The sequence below is a fragment of the Ambystoma mexicanum genome, chromosome 3q, assembly GCF_040938575.1.
Source record: "Ambystoma mexicanum isolate Mex_15411 chromosome 3q, UKY_AmexF1_1, whole genome shotgun sequence".
Classification (NCBI taxonomy): Eukaryota; Metazoa; Chordata; class Amphibia; order Caudata; family Ambystomatidae; genus Ambystoma; species Ambystoma mexicanum.
Genome location: NC_090926.1, coordinates 253,933,187 through 253,947,797, shown reverse-complemented (window position 1 = coordinate 253,947,797; position 14,611 = coordinate 253,933,187). Strand labels below are relative to the sequence as shown.

Sequence of the window (14,611 nt, the reverse complement as noted above, 5' to 3'; positions counted from 1 at the left end):
AGTATGGCTCACAAGGGGGCCCCCACATTTTGTGTTACGCCACTGTGTGCAACCCCACCCGGAGAGTGACGCGTCTGTTGTAACTACCGCTTGCACTGCCGGATTGTGGAGGGTTTTCGCTTTAACAGATTCTCCTTTGTCCACCAGCTAAGGGCTTGTACTAGTGTTGGCGAAACAACCACTAGATCGTCCCACTGACTGCTTGCCTGAGGCCACTGTTGCCAACCACTGCTGCATCGGGCTCATGTGCAAATGTGCGTGTGGGACCAGGTAAATGCAAGATGCCATCATGCCAATCCAACGCATAGCTTTGCGTACGCTTATCTGGTGACCGGCTTGATACCGAGGTATTTACAGTAGCATGTTTTGGATTCTTTCCTTTGATGGAAAGACTAGCCCTTCTTCTGTGTTTATGACAGCTCCTAGGAACTGTTTGGTCTTGTTTGGTACAAGGCTTGATTTTTTCTTTTTTATTGAGAAAACCAATTGGAAAAGAAGGTTAATTGTTTTTTGTGTATTTTGCCTGCACATTTGGGGAGACTCCCATGTAATCAGCCAGTCGGCCAAGTACACTGGGATTACCTCCCTGCGCAGGTGCACCGCCACCGCCGCCAGTACCTTGGTGAATACCCTTGGAGCGGATGCTATTCCAAAGGGTAGCACCTTGAATAGGTAGTGCTGGTTTTCTATCTTGAAATGCAAGGAGTTGACAGAGGTTGCACACCCGGTGCTCGTCTTTTCAGGGGAACTTTTAGTTGCAATCGGGGAAAAAATGAAATGGTGTATTTTCCATAATTGGATGGAAGGGCAGCTAGGCGAAAATGGAGCCGGAATAGGGGAATATGCATTCTCTTAGTGGCCTAAGAAATGTCCATCCCCGCTCACCCTACTGTCTGGGCCAAGGCGCGGTGTGGCCTTCCAAGGTGTCGTCAAGTCAAATTCTTTGTCCGATGACGTTTCTCCTTAGCACTACTGTCAAAGATGATCATCGAAGGTCGGCAATATAAAGGACAGAAGAATAACTAGCTCTAATAAGGTCATTAATTAATGAAGTTAGCCGAAACGGAACTCGTTATAGCGTCCGACGATGGCGGAAAAAAACAATCTGAGGGACCTCGACGCATGGAGGACCATGGGTACAGTGGACATCACACTAGGGATAGTATTACTGCCGACGTCCCTTTTCGAGTTTCGAAAACAACTAATACTCTGCAGCTTCCACTAGATGTCGGTGTATGCATAGCATGTGATCTAAGCAGATTCCACACGCCTCAGAAATACAGTTACCAAGTGGCCTAAAGGAATAGTGCACAGAATGGGCAACAACCTATGTAGAAAGGGAGCAAATAGTGCAAATAGACTTTAGGCAGTGCTTCATCAATCAATCTCTAAGAGGCAGTTACAGTCCCTACGAAGAGTGGAGCCTGGCGCTCAAAAGTACTTTCGGATGCAGGTGCAAGCGATGGTGTGGTAGAGCGTAAATGGGGCCTCTTGCAGTGCCTGCTGTGACTTAGGAAGGTGGGTGAGGCGGTGAAGAATAGGTTCAAACTATTGAAGGAGGGTCTCCCCAAGAGTGCAGAACAGGTTCCAGGAGTTGGTAATAAGACAGTAGCACAGGCTACCTGTGGAAAGGTGTGTGTGGCCCACAGGGGATACTTGTGCGTACAATTGGATGGATGCGCTAGGGGCCACCTGTAAGGGCTGCAAGTACTCACCGACCCCAGGCGCACTCCAGAATAAACTTCGGCAGTCGAGTCCACTAAGGTTGCAGGTTCAAATGCCGCAATTGTGCGGCTCTGCAGTTATGATTCTGTGGCAGGACAGTGGAGATTTCTCCGCTCCTGATGAAGGGATCAGGCCAATTTCAATTCAGCAGGATTCAGGGCACCGAGGGGTACTGCAGCCAGGCAACTGCGAAGTTCATCACCACGGCTGGACGACATGGTGACCGCGTGCACTCAGGTTCAGGCGTACTCTCCTACCAAGTTTCAAGTGACAACTCGAAACAGCGGTTTCAGAGCAAAGATCCTGCACAAGCTGGTCAATTCACTGGTTGGCCCAGGAACACTTCCGAAGAGCCTCGCTTGCAGGTTAAGATGACCGTGTTGTGAATAGTTGTTCCGGCTATTCAAATGGGTCAGATCGCCTTTGCAGAACCTCTAGTTCGATCAGATGCAGAGGGGTCCTGTGGGACAACAGTGGGCTCAGTGTACCAAACCTTCAAGCAGGTCACCAGAGGTTCCTCGACTCTTCTTCTTAGTTTCAGGATATTTGGATCCTATCCTAGGTTCAGTGACAACTCTAGAGATCGACCTGGTATGGGTGTTTGGAGCCTTCTCTTATCCAGTATCTCCTTCGCGCCAAAACCAAGAGGACCCAATAGGAGATCTGCTCACATACAGGCACACCAGATGTGGACCAATCACGGACCACAGTGGTCCCAGTCATTTCCAGCACATCAGACTCTGGCACCCAGGATGTGTATTGGAACTAGACAGTCAGCCCACATCCTGGAGGCATACACACAAAGCATGCAGAAGCCCGCGAAAGCTTGACGTTCCACGGGAGAATGCATGACCAAATAAGTACTGACCAATGTCTGCTCGACCTGGGGAAGGCAAAGGGACAAGGCCAAAGGACAGGAGAAAGAACCTCATGTCATGGTCATTTTGTAGCCAGCCCACCTTCCTGTGCCAACTGCGGTAACACAGCATGGCAAGAAAGGGTTAAAAATATGCAAAAAGATAAGCTGCCACCAGCCCTGTACAAGGCACATCTACCAAAAAATCCTTTCAGGGAGTCTAGGGCCTTTGGAAAGAAAAGGAAGACCCAAGTGCACTGTACTCGAAGGTACTTTGTGCACTTCTAACATGTTGCAGAAAAGTTGCAACATAGGAAAGGACTAAGGGAAACAAAGTCTCTCAGTACTGACTTGTCTTTAAGGGCATGCCAGTTTCCTCATAAAGTGAGCTAAAACCCAGCGGAGTGCAGCAGAAGGCTGTGCTCCACTGGCAAAAGTCAGGATAGGCTTGTCAGACAACAGCATCAAGTTAGGGGGTACACAAGTGGAGGGAAAATTACACATAAATGGGAATCTTTCCTAATACTACACATGTAGGTTGAGGGATGCACCCGACCTTTAGACTGGTATCAAAAAATATGCTTCTTGGGAAGTGGGCAGATGGGCTTTTCCAGGAGATCAGATTACCAAGTTCTCTTCGCTCAATATGGCGCAATCAACAATATGGTGGCCTGGAACTTCCTCAACCTCCTGAGAACCTGTGGGATGACAGGTGTCAGTGTAAATGCATAGTGGAGATGGAAGACCTACTCCACAAGGAACGCGTCCCCTAGTGCACCCCTCACTGGGAATTACACCAAGCAGAACTGCGTGCAAATTGCGCTGACACTTGTGGCAAACAGATCCACTATCGGTGTACCCCACAGAGCGAAGTTCTCCTCCAGGACATCCTGTCCCACTCGTGTGAGACAGTGGTCTGGCTGCTCAGAGCGTCCGTCCAGCACGTTTCTGCTCCTGCTAGATCCCATTCTCCATCAACTAGAACCACAGTTGCAAGGCCTCCCTGCAAAGGGGCAGGAACCGCAGACACCCTTGCTTGTTGAGGTAATGCATGGCCGCTGTGTTGTCTGTCAGAATCGGGAACTGTTTCCCCCTCGGGGAAGGTGCAAAAGCCATCAGGACTAGATCCGATTGCTCGCAACACCAACCTGTTGATGTGCCATTGGCGTTCCACTGGAGACCAAAGGCCGTTCACCTGCTGATACCCACAGTGAGCACCCCATCCCTTCAGGGACGCATAGGTGACACCAAGGCCTGCGGCCACCACATCCAAAAAGGTTACCCCACCAACATGCTCTCCATACTGGAGCACGGAGAGGTCGTTTGCAACCAACTTCAACTCCAGGAGGATGTCCATCATGGTGCTGAAGGACTGGGATCACTGATCCCGCAAAAGCCAGTGGCAGGATTGCATCCATAGGCTGGCTTCTGGCACCAGAAAGATGCAGGAAGCCATGAGGCCTAAGAGGCTGAGGAACGGAACCGCAGGGGTAAGCTGTTGTGTTTCAGGAAAAGATAGACCATCTTTCGGACACTGGTGATTCTCTCCCAGGAAGGGAAAGCCTTCCAGGCCTGGGCGTTCAGGACTGCCCCAATGAACTGGAGCTTCTGAGTTGGTGTGACATGGGACTTCTGGAAGTTCAGGGAGAAGCCCAGACTGAAGCAATGAACAGGTTTCCTTGAGCTGCGTCAATACCTGCTCCGGAGGCTTTAAGATCAGCCAGTCATCCAGGCAAGGAAACACGTGGACACCCGATCTCCTCAGGTGTGCCGCCACCACTGCAATTAGGCTAGTGAAAACCCAGGGAATAGAAGTTAATTAAGCCAAAATGGAGCACTGAATCGTGTTACACTCACCTGGTATCCACGGGGACGCCACCCAGCCCTAGTTGGATGATTTGCACTCTTGAACCCTCTCCCGGTCCCTTGGTAAGGCCTCTGGTTAAAGATGGGTTGGCAATATAGGAGAGCTGGATTCAATACCAGATTGTCTTTATGTTTTCCCACCTCCTTTGGCCTCAACTCCTTCCTCCCCCTTGGGCCTTCTCCTCACCATAATAGTGTAAGAGGTGGATTCTCCATCCTGCTTCTCGTGGCAGGGGCGCGTAGATGTGGGGGGCGAGCAGTGACCAAGTTACTTCTCTGGTGCAAGCCCCCCTGTGGGAATCCAGGCCAGCTGCGACTCCGTAGGTTTGCTGCTTTACAGTCTTTATATGCAGTTCTTATGTGCCTCTTAGTTCGAATAATAATGTCTTGCTTCTTTCCTTTTAGGTATGGAAAGGTAATTTGGTGTTGTCATGCAGTTTGAAGATGAGCATGGGCCGGTAGCTGAAAGCGCGGTGTGCGTGATGCTGTCCGGTGAGTAATGCACGATGCGCGGCATTGTTTTGCTTTTTATATTGCTAACCCGTGTCTTTTCTCTCCTTGCAGGTTGTGATGTTCCTCGCCGAGCGCTGTAATGTTCCAGCAATGATACGGACCAGGAGATGACTACCCAGGTAAGAATTGTGTGGCTTTCTTCATTCGGGAGGAAACGTGAGTAAACGCTTACTAATGCTGTCTTTCTTTCTTCTCTTTCCTGGTTATGGTATTCCAGGATGCATGCGGTGCCGGATGATGGAGTCCGTACCTTCAGGTGAGTGGAACTGAAGTCAGCGATGGATTGAAGATACTGTTCAGGTAAGTTTCGTAGTGTTCTTTCTCTCTCTGCAGGTCCTTGGTTTCAGGTAAACTGGCATCAAAGAACTGGACACCGTGTGCGTTACGCGGCCCACAGCAGAATAACGCAAAACATGTTCTGCTGTTTGGGTGTGGTTTAAATAGTCTCAGGTAAAGTAGTCCTGGTAAAATAGTCCCAGGCCTGCCACACCCAAAGTAGTCTCCAGGTAAAGTAGTCCCAGGTCTGCCACACCCAAAAGACTAGACCGCATAGCTCAGTTCCTTGTAACTGAGCTATATGTGTGCCTCCATGTTGGCTGAACACCCCCCAACCCCAAGTTAAATAGTCCCATTCTAATGTTGGTCTTCATTGTGGTTATGGACTGACTCCAAGAGAGTCTTGGATGTGGTTTTATGGTCTTTGACCTGGCCCTAACTAGAAGGCTGACTTGGCCAGTGAGGGCCAGGGCCAAGGGTCATGACAATCGTGTGTGCTTCAGAATGATCGGCACATGGAAATATCACCCTGAACGCCCAGCAACACCAACCAGTCCTGGAGCCGTAGAGCACGGAGAATTTATTTTAATGTCACCATCATGAACATGTCCTTCCTCAGGCGCTTGTTCAAAGCACTGATGTCCAGGATGGGATGGAGTTGTCCTCCTTTCTTGCGTACCACAAAGTATCGAGAATACCAGCCAGATCCTCTCGCCTTGGGTGGCATCTCTACCACCGAACCCTTTAATAACAGGGCTCTCAGTTCTTCCTGAAGCTCCTGTTCCGGTTGGTCAGGAGTGGTGTGGGTGGCAAGATTGGTCTGTCTGGGGGTCTTATTTTTTGAAAGGGCAGACAGTAACTATCTGACTAGCTAAAAGGCCCAGGTGTTGGAAGTAACCTCCTTCAACTTGTCTCAATGCTCAGAGAGACTGCCTCCAACCCTTGGGAACATGTGGGGAGAACTCAAGTTGGCTCAGCCGGCGCCGTCGCTCCTGCAGTCTGCTGGCCCCAAGAGACCCCTCGCCTCTTGGGGCATCCGGGATGTGAGGAACACCTCTAGCCTTGCCTGGCTTGGGGGAGCTGTGCCTTCCTTCCATACGGGACATACCACCCGTTACCTCTACCTCTAGAGGAGAAGCTGAAGGATTGCTTGGCTGGCTATTGCAGAGCTAAGCCCAGGGACTTAGCAGCTAACTTGGAGTCCTTACATTTCTCCAGAGACTCATCAGTTGTCAGGCCGAACAGGTGCTCACCATCAAATGCTATGTCCAGGAGCTTGGCTTGGACGCTAGGAAAGAACCCTGAACTGTGGCGGTAAGCAGACCTCCACAATACTGTGAATGTTCCCATGGCACGGCCTGTGCAATCTGCATTGTCCAGGCCTGCCCCCCGCCACCTCCTTGCTATCATCAATCGGATAAAAAAAAACATCCCTCACCTCTCCAGCTGGGAGGTGATCCACGGATTCCGCTTTAATCCTCCACAGCCTGTGGGAGTATTCAGCAAAGACGTAGGAGGCACTGACTGTCGTCAGGCCCATGCAAAGATTTTCTTGACCAGGGCATACTTTTCTTGCACTCCCTGTCTGTAAGATGGTTGGAGGTGGATGTGGCCAGTCTAGAGCTCACTGTGGCGGCAAGAAACACCATCATTTCTACAGTTTTCCTGTGCTGGACACTGGTGGGGTGACCATAGGGGGGATACCTGTTGCAAATAGGGGTCAGGAGAGGTGTCAAGTGCAGTTGCCTTGAGCAGACCTTCAGCCAGGGCCAGCAAATCTGCATTGTCTGAAAAAAATCATTTCCTCCAACTCCGCCACTCATTGGCTCTAAGCCCAAGGGATCTGATCCCCCTCGTCATCATAAATCAACCTCATGGAGTCGAAGAACACTGATCAAAAGGGAGACAAAAGAATGCTCAACTGCCGGCATCGACATGGTCTAGGGTCTGTCCCTTGAAACATTTGAGATTTTGGGATCAGTGGGATGCCCACAAACCCAAAAGCCAAAGTAAATGTTGCATCAGATGTACATTGCCAATGTCTATGTGATTAATGAGACACCTGTTGATTGAGTTTTATGCTTAATGTTTTCCTTTGACAGCTTAACGATTTTAACCAGGTGTGCACACATTTATTTCATTACAGTGATAAAGAGGACATGTTCATAGTGAAACTATGTATCATCATAGTGATATACAATCTATTATCCTGTCATGTCATGTGATTTGGGGGAAGGCTCAACCTTTTCATGTGATGGCCTTGCTGTAGCAATGTACAGAGGTTTGGAAGATTTGACACTCCGAACTGCCAATCAACCTCAGGACACTCTGTGCTTCAACAGCTTTCAGCCGAAGCAAGCTGACCCTTCTGCTATGCCATAAGAGTATCTTAAACAGGTTCACAGGTACAGCAGAAACCTGGATCTTGGGTTGATTCCTGCATTCTTGTATAAGACTTTCCTAATCAGGAGTGGAAGGTCCCAGAGTGTGGGTTTCAACCCTCACTCAAAGACAGGGCTAGTTTCTGCAACATGCCCACCAATCCAACTCCCCTTACATAAATCCAGAGGCATATGACCAGCAAGGAAATATATGATTGCCTGTGGTACCAGAGCCCTCAAGGACACTGAGTGAAGACAAGTTCTCAATCCCAGCACCATCTTGGCAAGGAAAACGCAGGATAACAGTTTCCAAGGAAATCAAGCTCGACAGAGGACAGGAAGTGCTCAGAACACCATTGCAATCTCGGACCAGATTGGCAAGGGCATTGCGAAAGGAGACAAAACTTGATGTAAACATTGATTGTCCAATTAAAGAATGAAGCGTAGTTCCACCTTTTCAAAGAAGCAAACGAGTGTATGGATAAAGGTACCTCGCTTGTGAAAAGGAAGGATACAGCTGAGATTTGCTTCTCTGACCTAAATATAAGAAAAAACAAGACTGCCTGGCAGCTTGTGGTGCACTTATGTAGGGGGGGCAGCAAGTATGCAGAGGCATGGGGCATGCACAGATGATATTTCAAAATTCATAGAGACAGAATTTCTTTTGAATGAATTTCCCAGGCCTGCCTGCGGTGCAAGTAATTCCAGACCAATTAATAAGGATAAAGAGCATGAAGCTAGTTTATTAATAGCTATTTGATATACATAGCAGGTTCTTCAAGGGAACTGAAGGTAATCGGTCCTTTATCTTCGTCCCTCTGAGGGGCACATGCCCCAAAACAGCAGCTGTATAGGGATTCTCACTCTCTTTGCAGCGGCTATCTGAACCTTGCCATGTTCTTGCACTGCAGCATGCTGCAGTGCCTCAGAGCACTCGGAAGCAGGGAGAAGGCAGCATGTTAAAACTATGCAAAATACCAAAACAAAAAACGGACTACAAAAGTCTCTTGCAGTGTGGAGCTGGCCAGCCACAAGCCAAACCCACAGCTCAGAACAGACAAGGCCTGAGCCTGCTCTGGCATCAACACAGTACATACCCGTAGCTGTAGATCGGAGTAGACCACCCTCTGCTCCAGCTCCTCCACCCACTGAAGAATCGATAAGTCCACTTCCAAAGCCCGTTCCACAGTTGACCACTTCTCCCGTGCATATGGACACATATTGTGACCTGCGTCAGGCCTCAATTGAAAGATAGGATCTAAGGGCGAGATGTACAGACAACCGTTAGCAAGACAAAAACTTAAATTCCTCTGGTCAATTCTGGAAACAAATGTTAGGTGCACTTCACTAATGCATGTTCTATCATTATATGGTAAATAAGAGAACCCCTATGTTTTCTGTGTCAACAGCAGATAAGGACAGTCATCACATTCTTGCATAATTGTGTTGAGTTCCCAATGTTTCTTTCTATGGATTCTTCTCCCACAGATTCCTCGTCTGATAGATCTCCTCACCCAGCTCTGCTGCTTGGAAACCTTTTTGACAGATGGCATAGTGGACCTCGATTCGGCTGTCGATCTGTCTTGCTCGGTGCTCGATCGGCGGCTCCGGACGTGACATCAGGTGTCGTATATGTACCATTTCACCATGCCCCATACTGCAGTTCCTCCCTTTTTCCCTGTGCTTGAACACTGCAGAGGAAAACGATGGAAGCAAGGCTAACCAGCCTGTAAAAAACTTAACAATGGGAAACATCCCAACGAGGAGACCTCGCAGAATTAGAAAATGGAAAGATTATTTATTCATTTAAAACAAAAAAACAAGCGACTAGCCAGATAGAAGCGGTCTCCTCAGAGCCATCACCAGGCATCGCTTCGCTAAGACAGATGTGCCAAGCCGTAAGAACTTTCTGAGAGGGGATGGATGGGAGGAGCAATGAGGAATCTGCAGGAGAAGAATCCATAGAGAGAAAATTACAGTAAGTAATTTCTCCTTCCATGGATTGCTTTTCTCCCACAGATTCCTCATCTGACAGACTCCCCAAGAAGTTAGGACGACAGAGGCGGGCAGAAAGTGCTTCATTAGCAGATGCTGCAGAACTGCCTTACGAAACCGTGCATCAGCCCCACGGGAAACATCCAGATCCAGACAATAGTGCCTGTAAAACGTGTGCAAGGATGGACCCTCTCGTCGAGTGTGCCCTGCTTACAGACTGGTAACATTCTGCGATGCAAAATATAATCCAACAAGACGGTCTGCTTAGTTACAGTCAGGCCCTTGCAGGATAATGAATGGGCCATGAAACAGCTGGTCAGATTTTTGCAACTCAAAAGTCCTAGCGACATAAAAGCTCAAGGCTCTTTTGGGATCGAAATGGTGGAACCGCTCTTCCTCCTTAGAGAGGTGTGGAGGAAGATAGAAGACAGGTAAATCTATGGAGAGAAAGATGGAACTCAGAAAGCACTTTCAGGACAAAGCCAGGCCTGACTTTAAGGGAAACATTTTCCCAAAAAAATGCATGGGCTCAATCGGAGCCGCCATCAAGAATGTCAGAACCAGATTAAGATCCCAATATGGGACAACAAAGCAAGTTAGTGGAAACCTATTCATAAGGCCCTTCAGGAAATGGGCCATAAATGGGATCGCAAAGAAAGAACCTTTATCCAGGGACCTTTCCAACACAGACAAGGCCGCCAAGTATCCTTTTACTGTAGTAACCTGAAGGCCTGCTGAGGAGGAACTCCATCACTGTAGTGGTGGGGCAAGAGATGGGTCGATCTCACATTTCCTGCAACACGCCTCAAATCTTCTCCACCTGCATGCAAAGAACTCTTGTAGACGGTCTGCGGGCAGCCAGCAACACCTCAAGTACCTCCTCTGAGAGGTCCTAGTCCTCATACCTCAACCTCTCAAGAGCCATGCATGTAGGTTGAGGGACTCTGTGGGTCGGGAGATCTGGGTGCTGAGGCAACCAGTGAGATGGACAGATCCAAGTGATCAGGGTGCCATGTTCTCCTCGCCTAGTCCAGGGCGATTAAGATCACAGTCACTGCAAACCTCTTCAACCTCCTGAGAATCCAAGAAATGCAGGAATTGGGGGGTGGGGGTGCAGGGGGGAGGCATAGATGAGAGGGATGGTACAATATCCAAAATGAACGTGTCCCCCAGTGCACCGTTCGCTGGGAATTTGCGCAAGCAAAACTGCCTGGACTTCCTGTTGGACTCCGTGGCAAACAGATCCACTACTGAGGTACACCAACAACAAGAGACCTCCTCCAGGACTTCTTGGCACACTTTCCCCACTCGTGTGAGACCGTGCTCTGCCTGCTCAGAGAATCCACCAAACTGTTCTCTGTCCCCGCCAGATGAACTGCTGAGACCAAGATCCGGTTCTCCAGCAACCAGAACCCCAGCTGCATCGCGCCTCTGCAAATGGGGAGGGAGCGCACCCCACCTTGCTTGTTCAGGTAGTGCATTGCCACTGTGTTGTCCGTCAGAATCAGGACATGCTACCCTAGAGATATGGTGCAAAAGCCCTCAGGCTTGCAACTCCAGCCTGTTGATATTCCACCTGGCTTCCATTGCTGATCAAAGGCCGCTCAACTGCAAGTCCTCACAGTGTGCACCTTAACCCTTCAGAGATGCATCCGTGACCACTCAGGCCTGAGGCCAAGGGGCCAGAAGGGTTCTCCCGCCACAGGATTGCCACGGACGGTCCACCAGGGAGGTATCTCTTCCACTGCACCCTTCGACAACAGGGCTTGCAGTTCTTCCAAGCGCTCCTGACCTGGTTAGATTGGAGGTGGTGGGGTCTGTCTGTGGTTTTTCTTAAGAAGCCTCTCTGCCCCTTCCGGGACATGAGTAACGCCTCTGCCTGGCCCGTGGGAGCTGCACTTTCCTGCCGTAAGGCACATAGCACATGTAGCCTCTGCCCCTAGAGGCAAAGCTGAAGGCAGGGTTGGCCGGCTGTGCAGCTGCACCCAGCGATTTTGCAGCTATTTTAGACTCTTTGAACTTTTCCAGAGAGCCATCAGCCTTCTGGCCAACAAGAAACTCTCCCTCGAAAGGCATGTCCAGTAGCCTATTCTGGATGCTCAGTGAGAAAGCAGATGTTTAGCCAGTCTGCAACGACTGCTTGGCTACCTCCTTCCCATCTTCCACCAGCCGTGTAAACCCATCCCGGATTTCACCCTCGGAGATGTACTGTGTTGCCTGAGCTACGGCTTTACATATACCAAATGAGTATTTCGCAAATCCACAGGGCCACATTGGTGGCTTTTAATGCCATGCTGCCCGAAGTAAAGACCTTCTTGGCCATTGCGTCCAACCTTTTACCCTCTCTGTCTGGAGGCAGATTTGAAGTGGATGCCTCAGGTCTGGTGGTGATTGTGGCTGCCTGCACAACAAGCCCTTCCTGAGAAGGGTGAGAAGCCAGGAAAGATGGATCTCCTCTTGCCGGCCTGTACTTCCCAGTGAAGTGAGAGATGACTGGGGGAATGGAGCTGGGATGTTGCCACAAGGAGGCTAGGGGGTCTGCAATTGCCAAATTAAGTGGCATGTTATGCTCAGTTACAGGACCTTCATCCAAGATGTCCATCAGCTCGCAGACCTGAACAGGTGCTGAAGAGTACTTCAAACCTAGGGTGTCTACTATCCATCAAGGTCCTAAATGTAGCATGGGTATTCGTATAAGGTTGTCCCTGTTAAAATTCGACCTCTGGAGACATGTCCAGGCCGCTGGTGTCGTGCAACCCTTGGGCTAATGCCAACAGGTCAGCTTGGTCGTCGAAAAAAAGACACCTCCCAACCCTGTGTACATGGGATCAATGTCCCCCTGGTCATCGCCCTGCTTGGCACCGAAAATGGATTGTATGGATTCCAAGAATCACGACCTGGAGAGCGGAGCGAAAGATCTGTGGCCCATAGCTGGCACTGAATGTCTTTCTTTTGATACAGATGGAACGGCCGTCCGCACCAGTGAGGCTTGGGTAATACATGGACACCAGGGACGTCAGCCTCTCAACGCTCTAGAGAAGGACCAGCTGTCGATGGTTTACGTGCCTTTTTCGGCATCAAGCCCGAAGGTTTCTCCGACACCGATGGTGTCGACGAAATTGGCAAGCGTGGGGTCGGGCGTGTCACTTTAGCCGCTGTGGCCTACTATTCGGGGGCATGGGGACACCCACACCTGCAGCAGCCTGAGTTTTCAACATTTCCAGCATTTCTTTCTTGAAATGTTCTCGCCCTTCTCTAGTGGTCAGCCCAGCCATGGGCTTACCTTTCTCCAACGACAAGCTAGACTCGTGTGGATGGCCGTGGCGTAGATTCTTCGTACGTGATGAAAATGAGAAACAGTGGCTCCTTGAGTGTGACCACTTTTTGGCTTTTCGCCAACGTTTTTCCTTCTCCTTTTCGGGGGTGGGCCCTTCTGTCTCGGCCTCGAAGGACCGGACGAGCGATCACGCTCGAGAAGATTTTGGGGACGGTCCGCCCACAGCAAGTTTGGCGGCCCGCTCATGAATGGATTTAGACTGCATTTTGTAGCACAACGTAGACCCCTTTGTGTCGTGATCCGCACTCAGACAAACAGACAGACAGAGGTCAAGTGGGTCGGTCACTGACATTTTGGAATGGCAGTTGTGCACTTTTTAAAGCCCTAAACCCAGTGAGTGGACATTGCGATCAAGGATTTATGAGGGAAAAGTTGATTAGTCAAAAACACAGAGTGTTCCCGAAGCAGCATGCAAGTGTGCGGAAAAAAGGAACTGAAGTATGGGGCATAATGATGTGGTGTATATTTACGATGCTTGACATCACATCCGGAGCAGATGATCAAGCACCGAGCAAGACAGATCGATAATCGAGTCAAGGTCGACAACGCCCCCCTGTCGAAAACGTTTCCGAGCAGCACAGCTGTATGAGGAGATCTATCAGATGAGGAATCTGCAGGAGAAAAGAAATCCATTGAAAATATGTCCCCATTTAACTATTGGACAATAACTGGGACTCACAGGTTAGTGTGTGGCGAGAGGAAAAAGGACTCCCCAGTATTCATCCTATAGTACAGCGCCAGTGTTGCATACTTCAGAAAAGCAGTTGACCAATATTTGTTTCCATTAAATATATGGGGACTATGTTTTGTGCTTGAAGACTCCAAGAACTACCAATTAACAACTAAGGAACAAAGTCAAAGTAATGAATATGTTGCACTTAATTTTATTTTGCTACAAACAGCAATAAGTGGCCATACTAAAATACAAATTCAGGACATAACCTAGGATTGACTAAGGTGTCCTCAAGAGAGCAACCTGTATTTCAAAACAAGCAGCATGCACAAGGAATCCTGCAGGCTTTTATATGGCCCCAAGCAAGGACTTGTGTGTTTTGCAGCAAGTGACCCATTATATACATTTCAACTTAAACCATTAGAGTATTAACTGCTGATGAGATTGTTGCTGAACAGAGCCCCCTTACACCATGACAGACTTATAGCACTATTTTATGACTTGATGGGACGGCCAGCATGTACCGTTATTGGGTCGCACGCACACTTCCTTGAGGTATTCCTTGTGTTTGGCAAGATGCTTGAGCAGCGTCTTCTCACGTATTCCTCGTGGGTGAAGCACTTTGAGGACCGCTTCAAATTCTGCTGGGTCCCGGATCCACCACCAGCCTGACTGCATTGCTGAAAAGCAATAGAATGTATGGTAAATTAGTAATCACAAGATCATCCTATATTAACAGGGGCCAGACTTTAAGAAAGCATATGTGTCAGAAACCCCACATCAAGGACTAGAAGGAGACCGATATCAAGTAAACAATACAGGCACACAGGAATGACCAAATGTTTCATGCCGGTGAATCAGAAAACCAATCTGCAATAGCCAAGTGTTAACCAGAAACGGAAAAGAAACCATAACCACATCACTTCTCCTCCAATAAACACAAAGTTAAAAGCCTAGAATTAAAACACATTTCATTGGATGTTTCACAG

At 49.0% G+C, this 14,611-nt stretch overlaps 1 protein-coding gene across 4 annotated transcripts in view; it reads right to left on the bottom strand.

Annotated features, from left to right (window-relative positions):
• The window catches only part of BAZ2A (bromodomain adjacent to zinc finger domain 2A), a 2,136,751-nt gene that overhangs the window by 314,789 nt on the left and 1,807,351 nt on the right, over window positions 1-14,611 (bottom strand). For all 4 annotated transcript variants that reach the window (XM_069653682.1, XM_069653683.1, XM_069653685.1 and 1 more), the window contains 2 exons: window positions 14,147-14,302; window positions 8,715-8,875 (listed from right to left, as the gene is read on the bottom strand). In XM_069653682.1, the coding sequence (XP_069509783.1) occupies window positions 8,715-8,875; window positions 14,147-14,302 (317 nt within the window). The remainder of the gene's footprint in view (window positions 1-8,714; window positions 8,876-14,146; window positions 14,303-14,611) is intronic.